Raw genomic sequence first — 19,331 nt, forward strand, 5'->3', positions numbered from 1 at the left:
TATTTTGGTTATAATTAAATTAACCAAGCCGGTTTAATAGATATTAGAAGATGTGGTATGAGTGCCAATGAGACAACTCTCAATCCAAGTCACAATTTGTAAAAGTAAACCTTATGGTCTTCAACATGGACCATTGGCATACACCAAACAGCAAGCTATAAATGGCCCCAAAAATTACTAGTGTAAAACCATTCAAACAGGAAATGATAAGATATTTTTTTGGAGTCCATGTTTAAGAAACACATTGTGTATTGTTATAAGATGACTAATAGATAGAGAATACTTAATTAAGAAATAAGCATTACAGATATACTTGATTAAATTTCCAGGCGTCATATTAACATGATTAATAAAGGAGAAGGTTCACGAAGGGTTAAAATTGGCCCTGATTTTTTTATGTTTTTTGAATTGGGCCAAAAAATTACAAATGTCACATAGAAATACCTGTGATAATACTACTAAGACAATAACATTTTTTCTGGCACTTTCCTATACTATTTATGGAGCAATGACCCCTTAAATTAGAATAATTTGTATTAAAAGGTCAATTTTGGTACTTTTTGTCCATAATTTTAATTGTTTTTGGCATAATTAACCTTGACCTCCATCTACGATCCAAAAAGTTTTTATATTGATGAAATCTATATCAAAATTGAAATCTTTTGGTTACAACACATTCTGGATCGTAGGTGGCGGCCAAGTTGTTTCAAAAGCTTTTAGGTCTGAAAAATGCACCAAATCATCATATTTTGACAAAATGTCCAAAATGGGCTTACTTTGGTGAATATCTTGTAGTCTTTTGAAAAGAACTGATATACTTAGCATTTATACTTTTGAAATAGACCCATTTACGAACCAAATTGAGACCTTTTTGGTGTTTTGTGATAAAGTTGATATTTTAGGCCATTTTGTGCCATTAGTGAACCTTGTCCTTTTGATGCAAATAACTATTCATAATTTATTTTTTACAATGTTGTAATTTTTTACCTATATTTTGATACAAGTACAAACCTTCTTCATTTTTGTAGGAATTTGTTTCCTGTTGTGATAATCTCCTGAATGAAAAATACAAACCAAGATGGGAACAGTTAAGACAACAGGTACTGTAATTGGTCATGTATAGTCTGCACTTTTTAACACAAAATCTATCATTTTATGAATAATCTTTGTTTAAAGTTTGTTATCAACAATATGCATTTGGAATGAGACACATTTATTTTATTTATAAGGGGAACGTATTTTTCATGACAAGATGAATTGTTACTATAAAGTATCATAAAGCAAGTGAATTTTAAAAGGTTGACATGTATAGAGAATATATTTACAAAACTTTTCAATTACTTTTTAGTTCCATGGTGGCATTAGGACAGTTTAAAATAAACTTTTTATGAATTATAACATTAACAAGACACAAGGATTGTTTTTTACTCTGATGGAAAAAAAAGTCTGTATTGTATTATAGTGACTTTAATGAAAGATTGTTAGTTTAAAGTTAATGCTTGATTGTTGTCTCTGTAGAATTTAGTTGGCATCAGTAGAGTGGTCAAAGCAGTAACAACCTACTCCAAAGCTTACACTCATGTAGATAAAAGTGTATTTACCAAACTTGTACAGAAGGATAATATAAGTAAGGAACATTATTATAGAAACAAAATAGCAATACAAAATAGCAATATATGTAGAACAGAAAGACTTTATTACATGTAATGTAGAGCTTTGATATATAAGAACAACTAATACATGTAATGTAGAGCTTTGATATATAAGAACAACTAATACATGTAATGTAGAGCTTTGATATATAAGAACAACTAATACATGTAATGTAGAGCTTTGATATATAAGAACAACTAATTAAGAGTTGGTCATTCATGAAAGATTTCGTGGATACTTCAATTGCCTTTAGTCTTAACCAGCCCTTTTCACGATTTTTAAATTTACTTGAAAAAATAAGGTAAATCCCATTTTTACATTTTCTCGACAATTTATATTTGCATTATTTTTCAACTATTGAAGGACGCCAAAATAAATCGCTTGCAACAATTGGTTGGTTTACAGTATTGAAACATAAAGAAATTTGAGGTTGGTTTATAATGTACTGTGTGAAGGTTCTTTTTTTTCTGATAATAGTAATTTTAAATTTTACATTGTTAAACTGATTGACTTTGTCATTTCCAATAACCAAAAATTTGTTGCAGGCTTGTAATTTGACATAATGAGAATAATTCCATTTCAGTTGTACAAGTTGGGAAGGTTCAGAACAAGGATGTGATTTTCCCAGATAAATCCCAGTCCTTACCATCATGGGTTACAGAATCTACTACCAAAATTAAGTTAAACAGAGCTACTCTTGGTAGTAAGTACTTATTCATAAGTTGTTTTAAATATCAAATCAATATGCTAAAGAAAGAAAAATGAAAAAAAATGTTGAGTACAGGTTGCAAGATCATTAAAATGAACACAAGGGTTCTTGGTTTCAATCCCTGTTCTAGGGAGAAAATTTCAGGGACTAAAATTTGGCTCTCTTTGACACCAATTAAGAATATTGCCTTGAGAAACGATGATAGTCCATCAGAGGGGATGATAAATGGCTGACCTATGTTAAGAGAGAGTCATATCTCTTGCACGTTATAGACACCCTTGTAGATTTAAAAATAGAGCAGGCTAATGCTGCTACAAGGCAGAACTCGCACCTACAAAGTGATAAAGGATTAATATATTTTCTAATCCACAATAAATAAATATGTTTAAACTAATAAAAAGAAAATATTTAAAGCAAAGTGCAGGACTAATAAAGTTTATGCTAGGAGTATAGGAGACTTAAGTATAGATAATGCAAAAGATGTAAGAATCTATGACATTTTACTTACTATCGGACATAGTCCTACCATTGCAACTCTGTCAGTACTGCTTGTCTTAATGTTGTATTTGTCATATGTTGTAGGTCAGCAGCCAATAGGATACAGTAGTACATACTATAGGAATATTTCTGATCTTTTCCACCAGTATTTATTGGTTGATGGGTAGGTTAAAGTTGGTAGTACTTATATTGTTATAGTAACAAAAATTACATGTACAAATTTTCTAACATATGAAGCTTATGTGAATAAAGGGAGAAGTGTGTTTGGGGTTATATTTTAATAAGCAACCCAAGAATAAAATGAAAAAAAAGGACATTTAGATCAACATACTAACTTCAACATTAGTCAAGCAGGGCTTTCCATTGAAGCCGGTAGCCGGCGGAAATCCGCCGTTTACGGTGGCTTCAAGTGCCGGCTACTTCACTGACAAAAATATAAATTAAAAAAGAAAAAATATCTTTTTCAAATGTATACAGGTAGCAGAGAGACGTTTTGTCGCAATGTCGCAGTCATGATAAACAAGGATGAAAAGTCAGTGTTTACCTTGGGCTAAATATAGTTCACATGAATTCAGGTCACTGATTGGTTGTCTATTTAAAGTCAGAATGCATCATTTCCTTTCAAAGATAACAAGAGAGATGTTCCGGTGGTCATTGAACGATAACAATAGAGACGTTCTGATGGTCATTAACTCGTTGGCTTTTTTGACTTTTAAAACGTGAAGACAAACAGATAGGATGACAAGCTTATGTTATGGAATAATATCAGTCAAATTAAAGAAAGTGTAGTAGATCATATTGTTCAGAATCTGGAAAACAGTATCTTTTGATGTTCATTTTTCAAAGCCCACGTGGTGTTCAGAGAATCAAGGTCAAAAACGAAAGTAGAATATTGTCGACTCGACCTCAAATAAATAACATTTCCAACGAACGCATGTTACAGCCACCTATAATTTTAATTGAGCCTTCTACTTCAATTTCAAGGGAAAGCTCTGGTCAAGTGTATATTCCATATGGACTGAGACCACAGTAATTTAGTAGTGCATTTCTTTCAGACAAGAAATGAAAATTAAAAAAAATCCCCCTGCACTTTCTCAATAATACTTTTACAATGTGTTATACTACTTTTGGGACAAATTATATCAAAATGACAGAAAACTTCATCAGCTTCAACTCAAAATATGGACAATTTTATGTTGAGGGGGTCTTGAAATCTTTTGACAGCTTCAGAAGTGCTTAAAAAAACACTCTTTTTCAACTGGACCAAATCACTACTTTACTTTGAAATTCATGACCCAAATTTTTTTACAGTGTCATTTCACATCCCTACTTTCACTGTGAGACATAAAACATAGAGAAATAAATTTGGAAAGGGTATAAAAAAATTGGCAAGTAACACACTGTCCACACTAGGAACTATATTTCTGGACAAAGAAAATCAAAGGACGATAACTGTGGTCTTGGACCATATATACAGCACTAAATCACACTGTTTTTAGATTTCAAACTAACGAACAATGTGAAGTCCTGAAAAAAAACAAGACATTTTTTAATGCCAAAAGTTAATGTATGTTCGGAATGTCAACTTAAAAAATAATGAAACCATACAGCCAACTTCTCAAAATCTCTATGGCAGTTATAGCTGAAGTAGGCCTACTATGTCTGGCTTATACAGTTGTACATGTCATAAATGTTTTTATTTAATATACAATGGTTTAGAATAAGAATATGTGTGCTTAAATGTTCATTGAACTCCTTTAAATGCCAGTTGTATGTATATAAAGGGTATAGAATTTAGCATTTGAAGATGCAGGTCACCAAATCAAATGAGGGAAATCCCCCATAAATTGGGAAACATTAATATAGACATGGCAAATTTTTTTTATTTGTTTTAGGCCACATCAATTAATGCCTTTAATATTATGATATTGCATATCATTTTTTTACAAAATCTTTTCTGTCATTAAAGTTGTGTTTTTATCTCTCTTGTTGTTTTATTTTACAGTGGTGCGAGACTGGTCAATAGTAGCTATGATGTAAATTCAGTAGTCATAGATTTCTCCATAGAACCTGCTCCTTCTAAACTGAACTCACCATTGATTGCAGAATTTGAGTATTTATCAGTAAGTTAATGTATCTGGTAATGTTTTATTGTAATTTTCTCAGTGAAGCTATAAAAATGGTTTTCTAATAAAAGGTTTTATGTCATAATCAAAAATATGTCTTCATAATGCAAAACAGGCCTTTCCACCAAAGTTATACATATATTGTTATCTAGAATTTTATGAATAACTATGAAAATAAGATGGTGTGTGATTGCCAATGAGTCAGCTTTCCATCAGAGACCAAATGATATAGATATATAAGCAGCTATAGTCACTGTATGGCCTTCAACAATGAGCAAAACACTATATCCTGAGCTATAAAAACCCTTCTATGACAATCATTTGTTATAACTTTAATACATACTATACATTATAATTTTTATAACATACTCATTACTGGTAATAACCCATTGCCATGAATCTTGGTATAAGTTTTCCAATAGATCATTTTGAAAAAAAATCATGAAACCTTTTTCTTTACAGGTTAATTATTCCAGTCCTATTTGTGCATTTTGGGATTTCAGTGTGCTGTGAGTATAAATATAAAATTAAATATAGTTAAAATGTTGAAAGATACCCAATTTCATATATATCCAAAGGTTTATAGACTAAAGGTTATTAGAAAAGCTTTATTTTGTTGGTTCATTGGTGTGTGAAGTTCCATGGGAGGATGTAAGATGTTTTGTAGACAAAACACAACATTTCACAAAGAGAAAGGGAAGGAAAGATGAGGAAACATCTATACTTTGATTATGATTACTGCAATAAAAGTCAGAAACATGCTTTATGAATATTCAAGATCATTTATTAATTCAGATTATTTTTTTATCATTAAGACTTTACAAATTGGATTTTTCACGACATGTTCAGCATTTTTATTATGCCCCACCTAGGGGCATTATGTTTTCTGGTCTGTGCGTCCGTCCATCGTTCGTTCGTCCGTCCGTCCGTTCGTTCGTCCGTCCGTCTGTCCGTTCGTTTGTCCGTCCGTCTGTCCGTCCGTCTGTCCCGCTTCAGGTTAAAGTTTTTGGTCAAGGTAGTTTTTGATGAAGTTTAAGTCCAATCGACTTCAAACTTAGTACACATGTCCCCTATGATAAGATCTTTCTAATTTTAATGCCAAATTAGAGTTTTTACCCCAATTTCACGGTCCACTGAACATGGAAAATGATAGTGCGAGTGGGGCATTCGTGTACTGAGGACACATTCTTGTTCTTATTGTTTAAAGTTTTTTCTAGATTTTTGATCCAATGAGTTCAACATTTTGATCATAGGATAATATTTTATTCTATTAAAGGAACACACCAAATGGAGCTTGGTCGACAGTGGGGGCTAGACTAGTAAAGAGCACTGAAGTAGCTGCCACTTGTGAATATGACCACACAACAAATTTTGCTGTTTTAATGAGTCCAGGAAAAACAGTAAGTAACATGACAAGTCTGTAAACCTTTTTTGTATTTTTTGTCATCTTTTTATTATTATTTATTGGCATGGCTGTTCTGACCTGCAGTAAAACAGTAAGAATTACCAGCATTTCATATAATACAGGAAAATCATTCAGAAATAATGTTTAACAGTTTGTTCTTTTTGTAAATTGAGTAATATGAATAATTCATTTAATCTGTAAGGTCAGACTCTATATATCCAGCTTTACCCTGTCTTGCTTCATTTTGAGACAGTTCTCTTGATTTCCTCAGTATTTTTATTATCAAAATGGAATGATAATTGTAACATTGGTAAACTACTATTTCATTTTATTTGTGAAGTAACATTTTATATACTGAGACATCATGATGCATGTCTTTGTTATATTTCAGCCACCAGCAGATATTTTAGCACTGAGTATTATATCAGCTGTAGGCTGTGCTATTTCCCTCCTTTTTCTGCTGGTCACAGTTATTATATATATTGTATTTTGGAGGTAAGTATTTAGTTTCTCTAATTTTGGTGCTATTTTCACATTTCCTGACCAGTGTGAGAAAAATATTTCTCCTCACTAGTGAAAAATCTGTTCTCAGTAAATGATTGGTTAAAATTTAATTGTGAAGTTAAATTTTCTGGTTTTCTTCTGAATTTTCTTATAGTGATGTCATGAAAAAAGGCAACCATGTCTGATGACGTTACATCAAAAGTACACAACTTTCCTCAAATCTTTGAAAAGGAAGGATAAAAATCATAAGAGAAACAAATTCCACAACTCTAATAACTCGTGTATTACGATATTTCTCCACTCTCAACAGTTAAATTTTAATTATTTAAAAAGCTCGGCAAGCCTCTCGCTTTAAATATTAAAATTTAACTGTCTCGAGTGAAGAAATATTGTAATACACTTGTTGCATTTGTGGAATCTATATTTCTTTTCCAAAAAAGCTGCATTGTAACTAACAAAATTTGCCCACTTATTTAAAAAAACAGATAATTTACTTGGACAGACTAGGTTAAACAATTGTTTTTAGATTGGTGCATTTGACTTATTGATGTTTTTTTTTGTGTTGTTGGGCTGTTGTCTCATCTGTGTACATGTATAATCCATATTTCTAATTAAGGTGGTACCCAACACTTTAACTAAAATTAATTTGGCTCGTTTAATTTTCTTAAAATTTTGACAAAGTATTTACTTTGACCCTCTGACAAAAATATAAAAATTTCAAAACATTTGAACCAACAGTTTTATCAGAAAAATTACACTGGTTGTAAAGCAGTTTGACAAACACTTATTTTGATCATTGAGAAGCTTAATATTCCCTTAACAACACAACGTAATTAAAACGTTAAGCTGATTTTACAGAGTTATCTCCCTGTAGTGTTAGGTACCACCTTAAATGCGTTAAATATTGTTTTTTTTTTTTTTTTTTTAGATATTTGAAGAGTGATAGATCCACCATACTTGTGAACCTGTGTGTTGCTTTGATTCTATCTTACACCTTGTTCTTGGTTGGTGTTACACAGACAGAGAATAAGGTAAACTCTAGGAATGTACATATCAGGACTAAACTGGAGATGGATTTTAGATCGACTAAACAAATTGAATACTGATAAATGTTTTATTTTGATTGATATCAGTTAAATAATCACAAATTTTATATTTAAAAAAAAAGATTGCTTTAAGGGAATTTAATGGAAGGTTGCTTTTGCTGTTATTAAAGACATTTTGGCTTTAATTTTGTTGTCTTAGTAGACATATTCTCCCTTTCCCTTCATACTAAGGGAAACAACTACAGTCGAACCTCGTTGTGTGGAACTCGGTTGTGTCGAAAACTCGGATGAGTCGAAGTAATTTCTCGGTCACGGCATAATTCCCGTTTGATCAATGCGTTTTAACCTCTGATGAGTCGAACTCGGATGATTCGAATTCTCGGTTAAGCCGAGGTAATTCTTAAGTCCCGTCGATGTAAAACTGATGTAAATTGCCCAAAATGTCTCGAAGTTCAAAATTTTAAAAAAAATCGAAAGAAATAAAAACTTTCAGAATAAAACTCATAACGGATGTTTTTCTTGTTTAACCTATTCATTTCCATAAGTGATTAAAGCTGTGTAAACATACTTGTTTGTAAAACAGTTAAAATGACATGTTTATGATGACCGCTAATCAACACCTTTGGTGATCGTCCAAGCGGAACTTGAATGTGCTGAACCTATTTCACTTGGTATACAAACAAAAGGAATTTTAATGACCCAAGCTGAGATTAAATTAACCATTAGAATAAGAACAATAATTGAAAGGATTAAAATATTTTATTAATTATTATGAGTCGGTCTTTTTAATCTATGAACACTGTTCACATTCTTTTAAGATTAGTTATGAAAATATTTTTGAGAGTGATTCCATAATTTATAGTGATTCAGATTCAGATTCAATATTTTATTATAGTCTCACCACATACAAACATAAAATGAGATTCACATACATAGATTTAAAACATTAAAACATTTGCATTGCATGTACCAATCTTGAAAAGATTTATGAGAGACTTTTAAGATATACATTGTACTATATACATATAAATATATTTTTACACATTTATAATTAAAATTCACAATATACATTTTTACTTAATGATAGTAAAACATTTGTTTCATTAAGAACTAGTGAAATAAAATACTATTTCTTCTTAATAAAATATTGTTGCAGGTTTTGGCAACTATAGCAGCAACATTGCCATTACTAAATAAAAATATAAATTTTTCATTATCTGATAAAAGGTTAAAATGTTCATTAAAATGTACCGCCTCATGTATCATGATTTGTCTTAGATCCACATATAATGGGCATTTTAAAATGACATGCAGTTCATCTTCAACAATAGAGCTACAGTTAAAACATGTCCTCTCGTGGACTTCCTTCCTTTCATATCTTCCAGTTTCTATTTTTAGTGGAGCTACCCCACATCTAAATTTAGCATATGAACTTCTGTTTTTTAATGACATAATATTTTGCAAATAATTTTCAGTACAATAGTTATTTTTAAACAATTTGTAAGTCCTCAATTTACTTCCCTCTGCATATGCAGCAACTCTTGTACACCAATTTGATTTAAAATTATCAAATACATCTTCCTCAATTTGTTTAATACAATTTTTGTTCAATACATTTAATTCAAAATTACAATATTGCTCATAATTATAAAGTTTTAACATTTCTATAACTCTAAAACTCCAGTTTTTAATTCTAGTATTACACTTTCGTATAGACCACTTAAAAATTTTAAAATTTATCCTGTACGGGTCCATTATGGAACACCTAGCCCAATGTCTCAAGACACTTGACCATTGTTTAACGCATGGAGGTTTCCAGCCCATATCACCAGCTATGGCATCATTTGGAGTGTATTTGCCAACCCTCATGAAAAATCTCATGGCCCTGTTTTGGACTGCATTTATGCAGGAAAAGTCTCTGGTTCCCCAAATACCTGCACCATAACTAATAACTGACCATACCATTGTATCATACAGTTTTGAAAAAATTTTGTACTGGAAACCACCATGCGTTTTACTCTTTACAATTAATAATCCTAATGCTCTACTGGCTGACTTCACTACTGCCTTAGCCATTAACTGATAATCTAAAAATTCAGTCAGTAATAAGCCTAAATATTGATAACTTTTTACACATTCTAAATCATTACCACCAATAGAAAAAATGCATTTAGTTTGTAAAACAGCTGGATTTCTAAAATGCATGATCTTAGATTTATTTATATTAACTGTCAGCTCATTGTTGAGACACCATGTATTAAGCACATTCAACATTTTTTGCAAATCTTCTTCATTCTCTGCCATTAAAATAACATCGTCAGCATACAACAATATAGCTAATTTTTCTTCATCTATGTTAATACCAATATTCAAAGCATTAATATCCTCAACCAAATTATTTATATATATATTAAACATTATAGATGATAAAACACAACCTTGTTTTAATCCAGAATCAACATTAAACCATTCAGTCATATTACCATTAATACGTACACTACATTCTACATTAGACTCCATCTGGTGAACCAACACCTGTGTGAATCATTTCGTTAGAGTCCCTGAAGTGGATACCTTGGTATGCAGGGTTGTCAAATCATGCAAATAAATGCAACATTAAAATAATACCCAAAATTGACAATTAACAACACTTCGAATGGTCTACAATTTTATTTGCTATGGTCTACATGTTTCGCCTGCAAGGCAGGCTTCATCAGGACAATTTTTATACAGAAATTAATCCCTGAAGTACTCAAAGTGGTGAAATTTGACGTCGTCATGGTGAGAGAAGCAATGAAAAGTGAAAGTAGCAATACAGAGTTATAAATAGATATAAAGATAAATATAGAAAATTAAGAAAATTAAAGTTTGTTTACAATGTAACTTGAGTTCGTTTTACTATTATATGATACATGAAATTGTTCTAATTCTACATTAGAGTATAAAGCTTTTAAAGAATACATAAATTTTGAACTTATACCTAAATTTTCCAGTTTGTTAAACAAAAAAACTCTATTAATTGAGTCATATGCTTTCTTAAAGTCTATAAAAGCTACATATGTTGATAGTTTACACTTTTTCCTTGTTTCTATTATTGATGTTATAGTGCTTATATGATCAATTGTACTTTTGCCTTTCATAAAACCGTTTTGCTCGTCATTAATTATCTCCCTTTCATCTAACCATTTGACTAATCTTTCATTTATAATACCACAATACATCTTGTATGTGAATGGGGCTAGAGTTATGCCCCTATAAGATAAGGGGTCTCTAGGATCTGATGTAGAACATTTTGGTACATATTGGGGTTATAATTCCCTTATTCCACATATTTGGTACATTACCAGAATTGAAACATAAGTTAAATAATTTATGTAAAATAGAAATAATAGAGATATTTTTACAAAACTCAGCTTGAATAAGGTCAATTCCTGCACTTTTACAATTTTTTGCATTCATTTACAACTTTATGAACCTCATCAATAGTAATTTCCTTATCTAAATCAATACAAATAATATTTTCTTTAAGAATACAATTTTCAACCTTATTAAAATAGCAGCATTTACATTTTGGTTCAATAAATTGTGAAAACTACTTTTCCATTTATTTAAAATAGTTTCTAAATTGTTAGATATAGTTCCATCATCCAAAGTAACTTCATTCGGAATACGCATCTGTCTCTCGTTACCAATACCAATTTGACCAATTCTACGCCAAAACTGATTCGTATCATTGTCACTAAAATTAACCAGCTCTTCCTGGCAGCGGTACCAATACTGACGTTTATATTTTTGTGTAAGCTTGTCAAAGTCTTTGTGTTTATCAACAAAGTCTTTGCGTAATTGTTGTTTTAAGCTACCCTGTTTACAAGTTACATAGTCTCTTTCTGCCGTGCAAACAATGTTCCGTTGATTTGTTAGTTTGTCATTCCACCATGGTTTCTTTATTCGTCTTTTTCGATTGTTTGTACCGTTCAGAACTTTGACCTTAGTTTCTAATTTATCATTCATTTCAGAGTAAAGAATTTCCACAAAGTTATTATATCATTTATCAACCTCAAATTGTCTCCCTTTAGAACATTGTATATAATATAGTGACTGACCTTTGTAAATATTTGTGTATTGATTTTATTTGTGAATGTTGTGTGTTGAATCTTAAAAATACGGAACATAAATACACAATCATATATTATCATATCGAAAAAAGCACAATGATAAATAAACATACATCTAGTTTACATAAATCACATATTGGTATTTCAAATATATGACGTCACACTCGACCTCGAATGAGTCGAATACTTTCATCTGGTCCCTTCGACTTCGACACAACGAGGTTCGACTGTAGTTCTTTAACCTTTTGAATTGTTTTATCATCATTTCTACTTTTATGTGTGTTTGTCCTCCCCCAATATATATGATGTAAATTCACAATGGATTTTATTGAACATCTAAAGCCATTGTAATTTTATATTTCATTTGATTATTTAAATAATTTTTTGTGTATTGAATGTCCAAATATGAATGTAATTTGTTTTCAAATGAGTGTTGCTTCAATATGAAATTTTAAGCTCTATATTTATAGTGTTCCTAATATACTATTCTTCTGTTTTCCAGCTTTTAGTTATGATAAGTTCTGGATAATTGTAATCCAGATTAGGGAACCTCAAGAACTATATATGTTTAAATTTAAAATCGTTTCATTTACAAACTATGCAATGCAAGTAATCTAAGTACAAATCAATTGTTCTTTTAGCCAAAATATTACATAGAAATAACTTTTATTAGCTCACCTGGCCTAAAAGGCCATGTGAGCTTTTCTCATCACTTGGCGTCCGTCGTCGTCGTCGTCGACGTCGTCGTCTGTCGTCGTTAACAATTTTTCAAACATCTTCTCCTCTGAAACTACTGAATGGATTTGAATGAAACTTAAAATGATTGTTCCTTAGATTATCCTGCACAAAGTGTGTGCTTCGATTTTTGATCCGTCAAAAAACATGGCCGCCGTTACTTAAAATAGAACATAGGGGTCAAATGCAGTTTTTGGCTTATATCTCAAAAATGGAAGCATTTAGAGCAAATCTGACATGGGGTAAAAATGTTCATTAGGTCAAGATCTATCAGCCCAGAAATTTTCAGATGAATCAAACAAACCATTGTTGGGTTGCTGCCACTTAATTGGTAATTTTAAGGAAATTTTGCAGTTTTTGGTCATTATCTTGAATATTATTATAGATGAAGATAAACTGTAAACAGCAAAAATGATCAGCAAAGTAAGATCTACAAATAGGTTAATATGACCAAAATTGTCAATTGACCCCTTAAGGGGTAAATGTCCTTTAATGACAATTTTTCACAATTTGTTCATCATATTTGCTAACTTTAAAAAGTCTGCTCCTCTGAAACTACTGAATGGATTTGGATGAAACTTAGCATGATAGTTCCTTAGATTATCCTGCACAAAGTGTGTGCTTCGATTTTTGATCCGTCAAAAAACATGGCCGCCCTTACTTTAAATAGAACATAGGGGTCAAATGCAGTTTTTGGCTTATATCTCAAAAACGAAAGCATTTAGAGCAAATCTGACATGGGGTAAAAATGTTCATTAGGTCAAGATCTATCAGCCCTGAAATTTTCAGATGAATCAAACAACCCATTGTTGGGTTACTGTCACTTAATTGGTAATTTTAAGGAAATTTTGCAGTTTTTGGTCATTATCTTGAATATTATTATAGATAAAGATAAACTGTAAACAGCAAAAATGATCAGCAAAGTAAGATCTACAAATAAGTTAATATGACCAAAATTGTCAATTGACCCCTTAAGGGGTTATTGTCCTTTAATGACAATTTTTCACAATTTGTTCATCATATTTGCTAACTTTAAAAAATCTTCTCCTCTAAAACTACTCAACCAAATTCAACCAAACTTCATTTGAATGATCAGTAGGGTGTATAAAATAAAGTTTGTGTTTTATTTTCTATTTCGTCAAAAAACATGGCCGAAGGCATTGTTTACCAGGTGAGCGATTCAGGCTCTTGAGAGCCTCTTGTTACATATATTTTCAGGATTTATGTACAGGCATGGCAGTGCTCCTACATTATATTTTCCTGGTAGATTTTCTTCTGATGTTAGCGGAGGGTATAGAGGTTGCCTTTTGTGTTCTGTATGTCTTCTCAACACGATCTCGAGTTCACTGGTTAATTCCTGTCTGTTGGAGTAAGTAGTAAATATAATGGATGCACATGTGATCTATAGATATCACATGAAATACTAATAGCCTAGGTTCGAGAAACTGTCATATATTCTGTACTGTTATTGACTGAAATTGTAATTGGAATTTAGGTCATGACTTCTAATAAAATATTCAAAGTTTAAAAAATAATCTCTTCCCTTCCTTTAGTTTTCTTAGAATGAACAAAATTTTGTTGTTTTGAGATCTTTTGAGGCAAGGGAAGATATTTGTACATGTATTGCTGTTTTTAATCTTGTTGCTCAATGGTGATCAAAGATGGGTAAAAAAAAACCCAACATAACCTCAAAGGGTGACATGGTTATATGAACTTTGCAGAGCTAACCTTTTTGATGAATGAATCAGTCTTATCCAGAAAATGCATTAAATATTTTCCTTTAAATGATTTTTATTCATTGACTGTTTATTTTCAAGAGTTCAAAAAAAGGAATATAATTATCTGATGAAAACTAATAGTTATTTTCCTGCTTTTTGTTATTATTTCATCTTCAAGTATGATTATCAATGAGACAACTCTCCAAAAGAGACCAAATGATACATAAATCAACAACTAAAGGTCACCTTATGGCCTTCAATAATGAGCAAAGCCCATACTGCATAGTCAGCTATAATTTAAGTACCTGAAATAAACATATTTGTAAAAATACATTGAAATATTAAAACAAGATAAAATTGAGAATGGAAATGGGGAATGTGTTGAAGAGACAACAACCCAGCCAAAGAGCAGAAAAGTAGCTGAAGGTCACCAATTGTTTTTCAATAAAGCGAGAAAGTCCTGCAACTGTAATTGCTTATTCCGAGAATGTGTTATTTTGATATTTGTAAAACATTCTTTGATATATGTTTATTACAGTGATTAACACATTTTTAAAATGTTCTTTTTATAAATTCTGATCCACCAATTTCTCTTTTTAGTTATACCAGTTATTATAGTTGCTATATCAATGGGTGCTACCAAGTTAGAAGGTTACGGAAACTCAAAATTGTAAGTTTTAATGAATGAAGAGTTTTGTTATTTGTATGCTGTAATTTCTTAAAAAGTAATAACTTTAACGTCACATTTTTGTCAATTCCCTCAATAAATGCATTAATGAATTCTTACAAAGTTTTTAGAATTAAGTATATTTTATAGATGTTTGATTGATGTGTGTTTATGTTCTTTTCTAGCATGGTTGGGTTGTTGACTCACACTTCCAACCCCTTTTAGGAACGACATCAAAAGATCGATGTAGGATAAAAAACTTAAATCGAATAGTTTGGGGGTGGGTGGGGGGTGTGGGGGGTCAACATTGCTGCAAGTTTTGTTAATCTAAAATCAATTTTACATATATCCATATAGGTAAATCAATTTTTCCCAAATTAAGTTAAGAAGGGGGTAGGGGGGGTCAGCGAAAAAACTATGTGAATTAAGTTTTTTATCCTACATTGAACTTTTGATGTCGTCCCTTACTTATTAGTATTGAAAGGTGTTTTTCTTTTTTCAGTTGTTGGCTGACTCTTGAGTCAGGTTTATTATGGGCATTTGTTGGTCCGGCTTTACTTGTTGTATTAGTAAGTATAATGGCTCAAAATCTAGAAAGAACAGCATTTTATCAATTATTATGTAAGATTTAAAAAAACTAGTGTAAGGAAATGGCTTATGTTAATGCAGAATTAAGTTTTAGATTTAAACAAAAAACATTCAAATTGCTTACAATGTACTTTCAATTACTTTTTGATACAGTTGAAAATTCAAATAAATTGAACACATTTTTGAATATCATTTCATAATTGGTAATATTGCATTTTAGCTAATGTTTAATGATCTATTTTGAGAAGAAACTGGTTTTAATGATTATATTAAATATTGTCATTTAAATTTTATACAAAAATCATGGAAAAAATGTTTGTTACTCACATGAATATTTAATAATTTCAGATAAATTTAATCATCCTAATTCTGGTGCTAAAGACTATGTTCAGTAGTCATTCTATGTTGACAAAAACTGCCAAACAGCAGGCAAAGTAAGTTTATCTTTATCAATTATTATCTACCTATATCTATTACAAAACTTTTACAGTACTATGTTTTTTATTTCTAATTGAACATATATCAGGAATATTTTGTCTGTCATATGCATTATTATTTTATTTTCCTTTAATGGCATTATTTATTAAAAGTACTGAAATTTGACTGAACTGTTTTATCTGTAAATTCATGACTTAAAATGATTCTCTAAAAGCAAACAGATTTGACACAGATTAATTTTCAGACGATTCCAAGATTTCAAACAGTATAGTCTAAAAACAGGTTTTATTTTGTTGGGTTGCTGTATCATTGACACATACCCAAGTTTCCCTTTTTCATTAAAATTTATCTTCTTGATTTTGTTTGCAGAGCTGGTATAAGGAGTATATGTGTTATATTGCCATTATTTGATTTTGTTTTCAGAGCTGGTATGCGTAGTATATGTGTTATATTGCCATTATTTGGTGTGACATGGGTGCTTGGTGTATTTTCTGTCAATGAAGATTTAGTAGTATTTCAGTATTTATTTGCAATATTCAACTCATTACAGGTTAGTCAAAGTAGAAAGTTAAAATAGGTGATAAATTATTCGATCAATCAAACTACAATATATTTGGAATTTACTTGACAAACATAAACAGTCTTTGTTTTTATAACATTTAAGGAATGACTGTAATATTTTTTCTGTCTATGAAGAAATAACATAAAAAATTTGGTGCACACTGAATAACGCGCGTAGCGGGTTATTTAACAGTGATCACCACATTTTTTATGTTTTTTCAAATAGACAGAAAAAATATTAGTCATTTCTTATAATTTAATTCTAAATTCCATTTTGAACCGTAGAAAACCATGAAAAAACGTTGATGACGTCACGGTCACATGACTAAATTATGTCTATGGGCTCATAACAAAATAACGTCAGCCAATCAGAAGACGCGTTACATCCAAAATTAAATTATTAACAATTAATGCCAATCTGATTATGGATGTTACTCATAACTATTTCCATTTCATTGAGATGATTTCAAAATATGACCCTCTACAAAATTTACGTTCATGTTATACCAAATGTAGTCTTCTGAGTAAAAAGTTTAATGCTTTATCATAATCTCAACTGGTTTAATTCACAAATAAAGTAACTTGCTAATATTGTGGCCTCCTTTCTGAGTGATCCATTGCATCTTAAAAATTCTAAACCACTTTTTTTTCTTTTTCAGGGAGTTTTCATATTTTTATTCCATTGCTTCTTCAACAGACAGGTAAGTTAGATATTTTACTTTGTGATATTCAGTGGTGGATCCAGCCATTTTAAAAAGGGGGGGGGTCCCCAACCCAGGACAAAGGGGGTTCCAACTATATCTCCCCATTCAAATGCATTGATTGGCCAAAAAAAAGGGGGGCATCATCTGCATCCCGTGGACACATTCCCCGTTTATTTAAAGTAAGGTCAAACAATTCAGTTTTTAAAATTGTTTGCTTGATGCTGCAAAAATACATTTTAATTTGTTAGGCAAAGTCGTATTATTAAGGTGTAAAACTAATTTCTTGACCACTAGTACTTTAACATTGTGAAAATTGTCTTCTTTTTTTTGCAGGTTAGGGAAAGTATACAACATAGTCGCAGAAGAAAAAGAAGTACTCATATAGATTTATCTAAGTCTACCTCACAATCATCTAAAACAGTAAGTAGTGAGTTAAGACTTGTTGAATAATGCTAAAAAATTCTTCGACTATAATACTGATCTTTTCCATACATTCCAACATTCATTTAGCATCTTTTACATTATATAACCTTAAGGTTTTGAAATATAAGTTGCATTTTATATAGTTAACTTGCTTTTGTAGCTATTACATTACATTTCATAAAATTTTATTTTTCCACATCACATTAATTGCTGTATGTATGTGAGAGAATAGTTTCTTACCACCACATCAAGTCTCTTTTACATTTTGAATTTTTGATTATTGAATATGTATTGTTATATATTTTTTTGCAGAAAAATTTAACTAGAGAATCATCTGAAAACATTCACAACAACTTTGATGAAGATTTAAAAAGTAAGTTATATATGAGTATTATGTATGTGATGTCTTGAATTAATAACTTTCCTATTTTTCAAGAAGAGTTTGGTTCCCAATGGATAATTTGGTGGTTTGCTTTCATTTATAAAATCAAACCAAAAAGCCTTTCATCCAATTTTTATTTCCTATCTCATAAAAAAGTGGGAGACCATGCATGTTTGCTCACAATTTAATTTCAGAGACTTTGAACTTGTGTCATTCATATTTTAAGATTGTCCATTTGGCTGAATTAGTATACATTATTGTCAAGGGGTCAGTTGAAACCCACCTTCAGCTGCAGAATTTTCTCACTGCATTGGAGACCCATTGGTGGCCTATAGCTGTTTTCTGCTCTTTGGTCATGTTTTTGTATCTTTGACGCATACCCATTCTCAGTTCTATTTAAATATTGATTTTGCTTTATAGATTCCAAGAACCCTTTCCTCCAGGCTGACAATCAAGTTCAGCAGATTGTTGACAAATTTAAAAAGACTGACCATGATGGGAAAGAGTACAATCTCCATAAAGAGGCTGGTATTAATATAGACGATATTAAAATCACCAATATAATGAGGGAGGCAGAAATTAAGGATTCCAGAGAACTAGGTTCTTCAGGACGCCATAGTGCATCAGGCAGTGAAAAAATGGTGAGATTATTATCACTTTGAATAATTCAGATTCCTACTGAATACACTGCCGTAATTAGCTATACTTTAATTGAAATTTAAAGTATTGGTTACAAGAGCACAATTATTTGTTTACATTTTACCAGCAAGCTTTTTACTCCAAGAAGGTACTCAGAATAGAATCCTGCACGGCTTCTGATTGGATGGTACAGGATTGGAATTACTTTAATTTAAAGCTTATCGAATTAAGTTTAAAAAATGCAAAAAATCATATTTACATGTTACAAAGTAAAGAAAATATCTTCGATTTCTGCATGTCTGAGCCATTAAAAATATGCCCTTTTCATTAAGGGAAAAAAGGAGATGATCTTTTTCAACTGTGTTTTAAGTAAATTTTTGCTGCATGGCCCTGTATATTTTTTTGGTTGTAAAGCAACCA

The 19,331-nt window shown here is 31.0% G+C and overlaps 1 protein-coding gene across 1 annotated transcript in view; it reads left to right on the forward strand.

Annotated features, from left to right (window-relative positions):
- Positions 1-19,331, forward strand: part of LOC143049532 (uncharacterized) — a 95,062-nt gene that overhangs the window by 64,836 nt on the left and 10,895 nt on the right. Inside the window, exons 39-56 of the mRNA XM_076223139.1 lie at positions 1,029-1,100; positions 1,519-1,627; positions 2,237-2,356; positions 2,945-3,023; positions 4,866-4,983; positions 5,449-5,495; positions 6,263-6,386; positions 6,783-6,886; positions 7,824-7,926; positions 14,010-14,160; positions 15,110-15,179; positions 15,679-15,745; positions 16,113-16,198; positions 16,626-16,752; positions 17,423-17,464; positions 17,801-17,887; positions 18,203-18,263; positions 18,693-18,913. Of these exons, the coding sequence (XP_076079254.1) occupies positions 1,029-1,100; positions 1,519-1,627; positions 2,237-2,356; positions 2,945-3,023; positions 4,866-4,983; positions 5,449-5,495; positions 6,263-6,386; positions 6,783-6,886; positions 7,824-7,926; positions 14,010-14,160; positions 15,110-15,179; positions 15,679-15,745; positions 16,113-16,198; positions 16,626-16,752; positions 17,423-17,464; positions 17,801-17,887; positions 18,203-18,263; positions 18,693-18,913 (1,788 nt within the window). The remainder of the gene's footprint in view (positions 1-1,028; positions 1,101-1,518; positions 1,628-2,236; positions 2,357-2,944; positions 3,024-4,865; positions 4,984-5,448; positions 5,496-6,262; positions 6,387-6,782; positions 6,887-7,823; positions 7,927-14,009; positions 14,161-15,109; positions 15,180-15,678; positions 15,746-16,112; positions 16,199-16,625; positions 16,753-17,422; positions 17,465-17,800; positions 17,888-18,202; positions 18,264-18,692; positions 18,914-19,331) is intronic.

The sequence above is a fragment of the Mytilus galloprovincialis genome, chromosome 10 (assembly GCF_965363235.1).
Source record: "Mytilus galloprovincialis chromosome 10, xbMytGall1.hap1.1, whole genome shotgun sequence".
Classification (NCBI taxonomy): domain Eukaryota; kingdom Metazoa; phylum Mollusca; class Bivalvia; order Mytilida; family Mytilidae; genus Mytilus; species Mytilus galloprovincialis.